Raw genomic sequence first — 13818 nt, forward strand, 5'->3', positions numbered from 1 at the left:
TACCATAACCACCTAACTTTAATAAAACACCAGCAAGAATCATTCTACCTGAAATAGGGGCCTCAACATGGGCCTTAGGAAGCCACAAATGAACCAAAAATATTGGCATCTTAACTAAAAAAGCAAGAATTATAAAAACATAAAATATAAAATAATAAAAACCAAAATCAACTAATAAAGGAAAGTATAAAGTATTAGAAAAATCATAAACCCTAAATAACACTAATAATAAAGGCAATCTAGCAACCAGAGTATAAAAAATTAAATAAACACCAGCCTGCAACCATTCAGGTTGATAACCTCAACCCAAAATCAAAAGTAAAGTAGGAACCAATCTAGCCTCAAAATTAAATATAAAAAGAAAGAAGACTCAATCTAGCAAATGAACAATAAAGCATAATCATTAAAATTAAGACTATAAAAACAAAAAATTAGAATGATAAGAACTTAAATAAACTGAACCTCTAGCAGTAATTATTAAAGAACAAATTCAAAAACTAAGCAGAATCAAACTAAAAAAAAATAATCAATACCAAAATAATATCTAATCATATTTAAATCTGCATATGAATAAACACAAATCATAAAAACAAAACTAGACAGAAACATTAAAGAATGAACCAACCATCAACAATTATTAACTAAACAAAGAGGGATCAAAAAAATAGTTATAAATAAATACTTTAACATAAAGATCAACCAAAAGAATTAAAAAAATCATTACCATGAGAACGAATTATTGAAACTAAAATAGAAAGACTTAAAGCACCTTCACAAACAGAAAAAACCAAAAAAATAACAGGAAAAAAATAATCATAATCAAACTCAATAAGAAAAACAATAACCAACATAAATAAAGAAAGAACAATATATTCTAATCTCAAAAGAACCATTAATAAATGCTTACGTTTAGAAGAAAAAACATAAACACCAGCAAAATAAATCAATAAAGAAGTAAAGACAGAGAATATAAACATTAGTTTTAATAGTTTAAAAAAAACACCGGTCTTGTAAACCGGAAATAAGTCTGGCCCCCACTTTTAAAACTTCAGAGGTGAAAAGCTTTCCATCATCGGTCCCCAAAACCGATATTTTAAATAAACTAACCCCTGAAATAATCAAAATAATAATTATATCACTATCAAACGTAATAAATATTAGTTTTATTAAATTAAGACACCCAATATCAATAATGCTTTTCATTATCCTACAAACTTTTCTAGTTGGACTAATAACAGGAACAATAATGGAAAGATATTGGTTATCATATATTTTATTTTTAACATTTCTTGGTGGTATATTAGTCCTATTTATTTATATTACGAGAATTGCATCAAACGAAATATTTCAATCTAAATCAATTACAATAATTATTACCTTAACAATATGAATATTTATCATATCAACATTAATTATTTTAGATATAACAATATTTATAGACTTTTTCAAAAATACTGAAACTATAAATATTGATAATTCAATCAATTATCAAGAAATAACAATATCTTTAGAAAAACTATATAATAGACCAACATTCATTATTAGAATAATAATAATAATTTATTTATTTTTAGCACTATTAGCAGTTGTTAAAATCACCAACATTAACCAGGGGCCTATTCGTAAAATAAGATAATTTACTAATGAATAAACCCTTACGATTGAGACATCCTTTAATTAAAATCATTAATAACTCTTTAGTTGATTTACCCGCACCAACAAATATTTCATTTTGATGGAATTTTGGGTCCCTACTAGGGTTATGTTTGGTAATTCAAATTGTAACTGGACTATTTTTAGCTATACATTATACATCAAATATTGAAATAGCATTTAGTAGTGTAGTTCACATCTGCCGAGACGTAAATAATGGCTGAATTATTCGAACCTTACATGCAAATGGAGCTTCTATATTTTTTATTTGTATTTATTTACATGTCAGACGAGAAATTTACTACGGATCTTATATATACATACACACCTGAATATATATACTTTAAATACATTATAGTGTATTTAAAGAAAAACTTACATACAAAAAGACCACTCATCACTCAAAATTACACAATACACAGCTATGATAAAAGACAAAAATTGGATATACGTGTTCAAAGCGCCAACACAAAGTTATTTCAAAATGGCCTTATCCATCCTAGTATAAAACTATACAATGCCTTACCAGATACCATTAAACACATACAAAACGTTGGTCACTTCAAATCGAAACTGAAGTTGTACTTGGTTGATCACTGCTTCTACAACGTAAATGAATACCTACAAAACTAAATTTATCTGTGTTAACCCAATGTAGTCTCATTCAGAAGAACATTTGTACTTTATCTCTCTGTATATAGCGTAACAACATTTATTTAAGTATTCATCATTAATTGATATATTAATGTGTTATTATGTACAAAGGTATACTATATGTAAAACTGTCAATATTAGCATAAAACTCCAAATATCTCTTGCATATTGTGCAGCTGTAGATGAAAATGGATCAATAAATCAAATCAAAAATCACAAGTATGTTCATTCAGACATGTCATGTAAATTGTTACTTCAATTAATATGTTTCACAAAGGTTCAAACACTTGAAATGCATACTGCTTAGAATTATTTTGCAACGTAAATTACGTTTGAGAGCCATTTCGGTTCTACAAAGAAAGAAGAAGCTTCTCTTCCGTACATTACTTCTGCCACCTTTACATACCACCTCCTCGTTTTTCTTTAAATATGGCCGTTTTCAGCTTCAACAGCTTGACCTCTCATAAAATTACTTTCTATTGCATGGCTGCAATTTATTATTTCTATAATAAAAGTCTGTTTTTACATAGACACATTTTTAAGATATCTCTTTTTAATGGCAAATAAAGCCTACAAATTCCTTCTGGAAAAATGTATTGGATTTTTTAGGAAGACACTTTATTATAGCTTAAACCCCCGCCCCTCCTGATCAAACTCTCACAAGCTTATTTACATTAAGTGGAATCCAGAATAATAAAAGTTCTTCCATGTATAATTATAGCACATGTTTCATAATGTCACTGTCTTTTTAATATTTGTCATAGTATGTCTTGAGCCAATTCAGATGACTATTCACTCTCGTGAAAAGAACCGGGTAACCGGAACACGGTTTCCGTCCTCTTGGTGGGCCTAAACTTACTATTCCCTGAATGAACCACTGCTTTGTTGTGGCTGTTACCTTCTGCTCGAACAACAAGCCACCACCGCCATCACCTGCACAAAGTGCAGTACCTGTAAAGACCACCATTTTATTAAGAAAACAACAGAGAGTGGTAATTTCCTTGAACTGCAGATTCATATTCATTTTATTTATGAAACAGTGTTTAAATACTCACCATTTCTAAATCCTGCACAGAATTTGTCAGAGGCAAATAAAGGTCTTACAGACTGGGGAAGTAGCTCGTAACACTGGCTGAACTCGATAAATGGCAATTTGGTCATTAGCAGTACATCACTTGGTTCTGGGCTTTCATTGTATTCCCAGTGGGCAATCTTAAAATGACAGATGACAGAGATTTTATTATATTTGCATCATCCTTTCAAGAATGACTTATTTCTTGAATAACTAACAATAGATAAGAAAGCTTTCACATAAATTACGTGCAGTATCAGACAAGTCACCCAAACTTAAGACAAAAACTTAAAAATATGCATCAACAATTCAGACAATTAGTTTACCCAAACAAAACTGAAGTGAACACCTACAAAAATATTAGACTTGAATGCTCAGTGGAGTTCCAGTTTTACATGTCTCAACAGCAATGGCTTTGACTGTGGGGATGTTGTCCAGTCATTCTGTTAAGCAAGATACTGCACATCTAAGATTAAGAAGAAGAGAAGAAATATTAATGTTCCACATCCGATCAATTATGACATCTTTGGAAACTGAGCCAGATCTCGGATTGACATATGATGAGACAGAAAAGGGGTTCTGCGACTTTCATAGGAACCATCAGGGCATTTTTCATCAAAGTAGACCACAGAAAACCTAAATCGAAAAGGTGTGTGTGCGTGTGTGTGTGTGTGTGTGTGTGTGTGTGTGTGTGTGTGTGTGTGTGTGTGTGTGTGTGTGATGCGATGCATGTGTTTGTTTCTCTAGAACACTCAGAAGCAAGTTTATTGGTGCACGTGCTAAAATAGACAGACAAATGTGGTTAAGGCATTAAAAGCAAAAATGCCTCAAATAAAATGTCATTTTAAGATTAGAACCATTTTCTTCCATTTACATTCACCACCCAGTCACATCTAGTCATGAAGAATGTAAAATCTGTAACTTTTTCAGTGCTAAACACATTAAAACCTTCTCCATAATAGGTTAGGGACGCAAGTCCTACATCTTACAAAAAGATAATTCCCTATTTTCAGCTGAAACAGAGTTCAGATCAACTAGTAAACTGACCTCTGCGAACTGTGACCTGTCTCAAGTACCTCATTATGTCTCAGTGACCAGGATGTCATTTTCATTCTTATTTTATCTTTTTGTGTGTCATTCCAGTCCCTAGTGTTATTTCTTCAGCAATTTCAAATGGCACACTTCCCTTCTATGTTAAATGCTTAATGTACGAGCACCATTTTAAAGAAATTAAACAAGGAAAGTCAGGTATTGATGCAGTGATCAGTATACGAACATGAAGATGAAACATCACAGACGACAAAAATAATAATGTTCCAAAAGATGACTACATTATCAACAAAGATGAACAAATGTTCGAATTTCTAGAAAGAAGTGTGTTGCATATACATACTCATACACTGGTGAGTTTGGGTGCATGCCTGATGACACTTTTAGCTTAAAGTTTAGTAATTGTGCAGTTTTAAGTGTAGTACCATCAAAGAAACATTTCTATGCAAACTAATGGAAAGGAAATAAAGCATGTTGAAAACAAAGACTGAAATCAATAGAAACATATACTCACAGAGCCAAAACTCCCAGAAGACAGTTGTTCTCTCTCATATTTACTTTCAAGATCTAGACTAGCTGGTCTCACAAAATCTGAGATTCTTATTTCATTTTTCAGAACTATTATAGCTATATCATCTGCATAATTTCGTGAAGGTCCTCTATACATATCATGAATCACAATTGACTCCACCTGCAAATTGAACACATATTACAGAATAGTATCGAAGAAGAATGCAATTGAGGAAGCTAACAAATCATGAGACAGGTTTGATGTCAAGTACTTACTTTTAAGCAGTTAAAATGTATAGTACCACCGACAGACAAATATAAAAGTGATAGGGGCACACTTCCCAGCTTTCAGAACTAGCAGTTTCTCCCTTGAAGAGAAGCATAGGTTGTGCACAGTTAAAAAGGAGGGGAAAATCATTCACATGTATCGAGGACGAGGGCCAACAAAAGTGAAAGGGGAGGTGTCAGAGAGAGCAGGGCAGACATGCTACGTTGCTAAGCACTCTGTCAGTTTCAGTCCACATGTGATAAGGACAGATTGACAAGTAATGATAGATTTGGAGAAAGAGAGAGAATAGTGTGACTGAGAATTAAGTCAGAAAAAAATTCATCTTCCTCTTCCTCTTAATCTATCTTTACTTCTCACTCTTTCCTTATCAATCTGCTGACAGAGTGATTACATGTCTACTGTATTGAACCTACTCCCTCCAGCACCTCCCCCCTTCACCTTTATAGACTCTTGTCATCACCACACACGGCTCCTACTTATTGGGAGGCATGCCCTTCATTTTTCATACTGCGAAACAATCCACCTCTCGTAACTGATAAGGAACTATTAGTTCTAATGTTAAGTAGTGTGTCGCTTTTACTTTTACATCAGCGCTGTTCTGAATGAAAGTCTCATCATTATTTCTACATGAATACTTTGTACTAAAAACTTACACCATGGCATCGTGAACTATACATCTTGCACTATTTTTCAACATAGTTGTCACTGACATTGAGACATTTGTCTTATCTTGCAATCAGTTTGAAGAAACCGCTTTGGTAAAACTCGGTGCCCAGCGATGCAAGTAATTGTCGCAATGCTCCAACTCAGCATTGGTTTGGAAGGATATCCTGAAAGTGCGGCTTTCAATACAGGAAACAACTGAAAGTCCAATTGGGCAATATCAGGACTGCAGGCCGGCAACAAATCTGATTCTGTATGAGCCTTGCTGTGTGTGGTTTTGCATTGTCATTCAAGAGACCCAACACCTTCACTAAAGGGCTCATCTCTTTCGTTGAATGGTGGACCTGAGTTTGGTGAGGACTGGAGTAGCACCTTTTGTGCCCTAGAACACTGGAGCCATAACTTTTCCTGGGTAGGTTTTTTCCTCACTGGTGAACTGGAATGCTTCCACATCGTTGAAGCATCCTTGGATTCAGGGGTAAAGTGGTGCACCCATGTGTCTCCATGTCTGTGATGATTCTGAATATGAACTTATTTCCCTCTCACGTGTACTGTGCACCAGGTGATGGAGGCTGGCTCTGATTCTTGCACTCTTGGTGATCTAGGATCAGCTTTCTCAGTACACATCTTTCAGACACTTTTTGGTAACCCGACACATCGTGGAGCATATGGTGGGCTTGAGCACAGCCAACAGGCAGCGTGGATGCTTCGCCTGACACTGTAATGTGCATGTCCACTGAAACCATGTCCTTCTACATCTACATCTACATCTACATGATTATTCTGTAATTCACATTTAAGTGCTTGGAAGAGGGTTCATCGAACCACAATCATACTATCTCTCTACCATTCCACTCCCGAACAGCAGGCGGGAAAAACGAACACCTAAACCTTTCTGTTCGAGCTCTGATTTCTCTTATTTTATTTTGATGATCATTCCTACCTATGTAGGTTGAGCTCAACAAAATATTTTCCCATTCGGAAGAGAAAGTTGTTGACTGAAATTTCGTAAATAGATCTCGCCGTGACGAAAAATGTCTTTGCTTTAATGGCTTCCATCCAATCTCGCGTATCATATCTGCCACACTCTCTCCCCTGTTACGTGATAATACAAAACGAGCTGCCCTTTTTTGCACCCTTTTGATGTCCTCCGTCAATCCCACCTGGTAGGAATCCCACACCACGCAGCAATATTCTAACAGCGGACGAACGAGTGTAGTGTAAGCTGTCTCTTTAGTGGACTAGTTGCATCTTCTAAGTGTCCTGCCAATGAAACGCAACCTTTGGCTCGCCTTCCCCACAATATTATCAATGTGGTCTTTCGAACTGAAGTTTTTCGTAATTTTTACGCCCAGGTACTTAGTTGAATTAACAACCTTGAGAATTGTACTATTTATCGAGTAATCGAATTTCAACGGATTTCTTTTGGAACTCATGTGGATCACCTCACACTTTTCGTTATTTAGCGTCAACTGCCATCTGCCACACCATACAGCAATTTTTTCTAAATCGCTTTGCAACTGATACAGGTCTTCGGATGACCTTACTAGACGGTAAATTACAGCATCATCTGCGAACAACCTAAGAGAACTGCTCAGATTGTCACCCAGGTCATTTATATAGATCAGAAACAGCAGAGGTCCCAGGACGCTTCCCTGGGAAACACCTGATATCACTTCAGTTTTACTCGATGATTTGCCGTCTATTACTATGAACTGCGACCTTCCTGACAGGAAATCACGAATCCAGTCACACAACTGAGACGATACCCCATAGGCCCGCAGCTTGATTAGAAGTCGCTTGTGAGGAACGGTGTCAAAAGCTTTCTGGAAATCTAATAATACAGAATCAACTTGAGATCCCCTGTCGATAGCAGAGCTAGCTGCGTTGCACAAGAACGATGTTTTCTGAAACCATGCTGATTAGGTATCAATAGATCGTTCCCTTCGAGGTGATTCATAATGTTTGAATACAGTATATGCTCCAAAATCCTACGGCAAACCGACGTCAATGACGTAGGTCTGTAATTCGATGGATTACTCCTACTACCCTTCTTAAACACTGGTGTGAGCTGCGCAATTTTCCAATCTGTAGGTACAGATCTGTCGGTGAGCGAGCGGTTGTATATGATTGCTAAGTAGGGAGCTATTTTATCAGCGTAATCTTTTCATTTGTGGATGTGAAGGGATGTCCACTGCAACTTTCAACCTCCATGCTCTGCCTTCCGTCTCTGAACGTGCAACACCAGCAACCAGCACCAGCAACCAACTACTTCACCATATACAGACTATAGACATTCACAGATGATGGATACACTAGTCCGCCATTACGATTCATACCAGATAACATTCACACTTACATTGGCGATCAAATTGTCAGTACACTTGTGTCTGCCATCCTGATGGGGCATGCCAGTCTGCTACTACTCTCTCTTCTCCCATTTTCTGAGCATGCATCATTACTCCTCCTCCTCTGACCCCCCCCCCCCTTCTGTCTTTGAACCAGAAACAGCTGTGGGTTCACTATATGGCATGTATTTGTGTCACTTGATGTACCATCTCTTTAAAATATATTGATGAAACTTACTTTCAGGACATGTCTCATATTTGTCTTTCAACAGTGCTATACATTACAATGGTTTGAAAGTAAGCATTAGTGATCAATTCTTCCTTGTATTTTTTCACATATTGCTTACTTATAACATAATTAAAAATTGATTATTGTAAGATAACACATTGAATTAGCATTTACATACACTTTCCACTGTAACTGATAGAACATATGGACATAAGTTCCAAAATTAGAGATTTATGTGCTGTGCAGCATATTTTCTGGTGTTTCACAAAACTTGATTTTGATGTAACATTATTCCAAATTGACCTAATAATTTCCAAACATTTTATATCACATAATATTTGTTAAACAATATAAATGGAACACTAGCAAATACCTCATGTGTGTTGCAGTGATTCAAAGAAATAAACTGTGCATGTTTAAATTCTGTAGATTGAACTACTTTTGAAAATATAATATTTTTTTGTTTGATTATTGTAAATTTGAGTCTCATGGCCAAAGGTAACATCAGTTAACATGTTTAGCTTAGACATTTTGAGTATGAATAGAATGCAAAAGCCATTTAACCTAGCTATTCTTATGATCTTCCTTGATATCTCCTGGGAGTCTAAATACACTTGGACTAGATGAGGAAGAGTTCTAGTGATCCAGAAGTGTCAAACTAAGCAGTGTATCGTTAGCTCTGAAGTCCCAGGTATCTGACTACCATCCTCGAAGGGAACTGGTATGGGCCTAATGCAATGAACACTGACAGATTTGCTTTGTCCCTTTAAAACTTTTTCTTTTTCTTCTTCTTCTTCTTCTTCTTCTTCTTCTTCTGCACTTCAAGGCTTAGGTTCTTGTGTCTGTTCTGTCTTTACTTTTCACTGATATCTCATTCTGGGTCTTCCTGCATCCTTTCTTTCTTCCTTTTGAATGGTGCAAGGTGGCTAGATGTGGGATTCTCTCTGCATTCATTCCTTGTAGGTGATGTTCCCATAACATTTTATTTTCTTCATCTCTTTATTAATATTGATATTATAAATATCTAGTTCATTCCTACTATCTTCATTTCGTATACATTTTTCCCTGGTCACACCTCTCACTTTCCTAACACTGGTGCATTGGCACGTAAAAATTAAATTTTGTGGTCTTCATGCCAATGCATCACACTTCTAGTCTGTGAGGTACTTGCCAGTTCATTCTACTATTTTTAAGAAATATGCAATAAATTGTCTGTCGAGATATGAAGTTGGTAACATTAGTTACCAAAACTGGTTATAGAGAATAAAGGTTATTATTATCTATCTTGACAAAGAAGTTTATTTTCTCTAATATATTGTCATCGATCACCCCTTGCAGCTCAAAACGAGTAAACCAAAAAAGTGAAACCGGAGAGGTAACAAAACAGATCCTTGTGGCTACCCCATATAAATAGTTCAAGGTCCTATCATATGTCCTCCATATACATGTAGTAGCAACTGATCAGAAACAGAATGCCGGCCGAAGTGGCCGTGCGGTTAAAGGCGCTGCAGTCTGGAACCGCAAGACCGCTACGGTCGCAGGTTCGAATCCTGCCTCGGGCATGGATGTTTGTGATGTCCTTAGGTTAGTTAGGTTTAACTAGTTCTAAGTTCTAGGGGACTAATGACCTCAGCAGTTGAGTCCCATAGTGCTCAGAGCCATTTGAACCATTTTTTTTTTGAAACAGAACATAACATGTTCTCTAAATATGTGGAGTATGTCAACATAAAAGTTTTCTGTGTTTGGTATTGCATCATAATGCAAAAACTACTGCTGCTATAGAAAAGCCAACGTTTCGGCCATGATTGCAGCGGCCTTCTTCTGGGTTGAAACGTTAGCTTTTCTATAGCAGCAGTAGTTTTTACATTATGACGCAGTACCAAACCCAGAAAACTTTCATGTTGACTGACTCTGGCCGCGGAAGCCTACGCAATTATATGTGGAGTATGCATTATTCCTTCAGTTTTGTGGATAGCAGTGTTGCCGTTGTTGTCATTGTCATCTTCAATTGGAAGACTGATTTGATGCACCTCTCCATGCTAGTCTATTTTGCCTCTTCACCTCTGAATCATTACTGCAGCCGGCATCTATTTGAACCTCTAGTCTAGATAACAGGTTCTATTAGGTAAGAAGGAGAGTGCACAAATTTCTACATGTATGCCATAATCAGTTATAGCCATTCAATTGGATATTGTAGAGTTGACTAGTGGTGGTTAAGCTGATTGCTACATTTCATCCACTTTCCCAAGTAGTCCCAGACATCTTTTGTGGAATTGAAACCAGCCGATTTAGTGGTGTGTGTGTTTCCACAGCTTAGTGGTCAGCACAGCAGAATGATGTCACATGACAGGCCAGAGTTCAGTTTCCAGCAGGGCAAACTTGTCAGGAGATTGTCAAATAGGTGAATATATCACAGTAAACTGGAACTGCTAATATTTACAGAATTAATACAATGCCAGTAGGAAACATTGTTGTGCACTTTTAATAAATTTATCATACACAAAACATCTAATCATGACTGTTGTGAACAAGTGCTGTCAGAACTGAAATCTAACAGACATTTTTACAATCTAACAGACATTTTTACTTAAGCTGGTCTGACAGTCTCTGTCTATAGAGTCAAAGAGTTGCTTATCAAGCAATCTTCCAAACTCTGTTTAAACCGTGCTTTATCTGAAACCAAGTTTCTAATGGTCATTGGCAATTTATTGAAAATGTGTGTTCCTGAATATTGGACCCCATTTTGGACCAAGTTAAGTGATTTTATGTCTTTAAGTAGATTGTTCTTATTCCTAGTACTGATATTATGTATTGATCTATTGGTTGGAAATAGAGATATGTTACTTTCAACAAATTTCACTAAGGAATAAATATACTGAGAAGCAGTGGTTAGAGGTTAGTTCCTTGAGCAGGTTTCTACACGATGATCTCGAATTTATACCCCAAATAAATCTTACTACACACTTTTGCATGCTAAAACTTTTGCTCAATTTGACGAGTTACCCCAGAATATAATCCTGTATGACATAATACAATGAAAGTAATCAAACTATGCAAGTTTTTTTATATTTATATCTCCTGTATCTCACATAATTCTCACTGCAGATACAGACTTTTTTGGCGCTTCAGCAGTTCTGTGGTATGCGCTTCACAACTAAAGTAATTATCGGGTTGTAATCCCAGAAATTTAACACTGCTAACTTCATTCTGCATATCTTTGTGTGTTATAGGCATGCTGGAAGGAAATCTCGCACAGGTTCTGACCTGCATATAGTGGGTCTTTTGAAAGGTTAATGACAGTGAACTAGCTTCAAACCATTTATTAATTCGAGCAGGAACATGTGTGAGAGGCATTGTTAACAAGGCTGCTATCATCTTCGCCTCCGAGAATGTTAAAAAATGCAAAGACCGTACAAATCTGAGTAGGACTTCCGCTCTGAGTGTTCCATACAAATTTAATTATGTACATCCTGTAGATAGTTTTATCCATCCTGGGAATTGCGAAACATTGATACTAGCAAAATAACGGTCCCAGGAATCCTAAGACATTCAACAATGTTTAATTTAAAGCCTGGATTTTTTAATTTCACATTTTCTGTCGCTATTTTTCATTTATTTTATTTTGAAGTTATGTTAAGATGCTACACCAATTGGCAATTGCAGATTCTCTGACTTCATCTACTCTCATCCCTGTCCAGTTACCGGTAAGATTTGACAGAAGTCTCCAGAGAAGAAAATGGTACAGCCAGGTATGGGCCTATTATTGTTACGCAGATATCAAACTGCTGTGTGGAATGCTTCAGTGGATATTTTATGGGATGTTGGAAACTCGTTCCAAACAAAGGAATTGCAATCCTGCATCAGTTACCTGTATTACTTCACTTTGAAACATTACAGATGCTGTACGTGTCGTAGGCATAGACTGTCAGAGACAGTTTGCATCTACAATGAGCGCTGGTGTGGCATGGTAGTCAGACAGCCTTACACCTATCACCACTAGATGGCAAAGTCATAATTTTCACTGTGGCAGGGGACTTCACTCCATCATAGGCAGCCAATTAGCACGAAATATTTGTATATGTTATATATAAAAATGTTTCTCACGAATCACTGTACCCTTCAGTGAAAACCATATAAAAATCCTTACAGTAGTTCCTGACACTTTAGACAGATTATGAATGCAACGTAAGTTTGTAATGGCAAAAAAATATTTTTTTATGTTGTATAATTGCAGATAAAAAATTTTGGATTTTTTCCTGTACTTTTCCTGTGAAACCTTGCTTCTTGCCGAATTTCATGATTCTAGACTAACGGAAGTACCCCATAGGTTTTCATGAGAACGTTTGCGACTATCAAAATATCTGACATTAATTCCCATATCTTTTGATTGCATTGGCTTAGAAGCTCAATTTTGACACCACCAAGGGACTGTAGACCTTAATACACGATAAATTTCAACAGTATTTGTCTAGACATCCCTGAGAGAAATGGTTTTTAACAGTCAGGCAGACAGATAGACAGACAGACAGTGATCCTATAAGGGTTCTGTTATTACCGATTGAGGTATAGAACCTGAAAAACAACATCTCATTGTGTTCACAAAATTTTTTATATACATTCATCTCAGAAATTGCATCATCCAACATTTTTTAATTAAGCAGTATGTGACGCCTGTGATAACATTCCGCTTCAAAATATACTTTCTATACTCAAGACAAATGTATACTGAACTTCTACTCACTTCAAGTTGTTGTTCTTTTGGATCCTTTATATCCCAGCCTCTGTGGTGTTTGCCTGCTACAATCATGTAATCCTTAGGATTATTTGATTTTCCAAGACAGTGAGCAGCTGTAAAAACAATATTCTTTAGTTGCACGACTTTTGTGAGATAACCTAACATTGAAAACCTATAAGCTGCTACTATTTTATTATTATTATTATTATCAAAATTACTATCAGTGTTACAAGAAACTAGTGCTGATGCCGTTGTAATTGTGACAGACAGCAACGAACTTGGAAGAGAAGTTTAAAGAATGGACATTGTGTTGAAAAGAGATTATTAGAGGACATCAACAAAAACAAAACATGGGTAATGGAATGTAGTCAAATTAAATCTGGTAGTGCTCAGGGAATTACATTAGGAAATGAGATGCTGAAAGTTGAAGATGAGTTTTGCTATTTGGCAGAAAAAATTACTGATAATGGCAAAAACAGATAGAATATGCATTGTAGACTGTCAGCAGAAGGAAAAGCATTTCTGAAGAAGAGAAATTTGTTAAGATCAATCATAAGTTTAAATGTTAGAAGTTCTTTTCTAATACCCAGAGTGGAGCTAGCCTTGTATGGAATT

The 13818-nt window shown here is 36.0% G+C and overlaps 1 protein-coding gene across 1 annotated transcript in view; it reads right to left on the reverse strand.

The window, feature by feature from the left end:
- Positions 1–2840: 2840 nt before the first annotated feature.
- Positions 2841–13818, reverse strand: part of LOC124718662 (clotting factor C-like) — a 32637-nt gene continuing 21659 nt past the window's right edge. The window contains exons 3-6 of the mRNA XM_047244289.1: positions 13210–13316; positions 4944–5120; positions 3363–3519; positions 2841–3258 (exon numbers count right to left, since the gene is read on the reverse strand). Of these exons, the coding sequence (XP_047100245.1) occupies positions 3056–3258; positions 3363–3519; positions 4944–5120; positions 13210–13316 (644 nt within the window). The 3' untranslated portion in view covers positions 2841–3055. The remainder of the gene's footprint in view (positions 3259–3362; positions 3520–4943; positions 5121–13209; positions 13317–13818) is intronic.

This window comes from Schistocerca piceifrons, chromosome 10, assembly GCF_021461385.2.
Source record: "Schistocerca piceifrons isolate TAMUIC-IGC-003096 chromosome 10, iqSchPice1.1, whole genome shotgun sequence".
Taxonomy (NCBI): Eukaryota; Metazoa; Arthropoda; class Insecta; order Orthoptera; family Acrididae; genus Schistocerca; species Schistocerca piceifrons.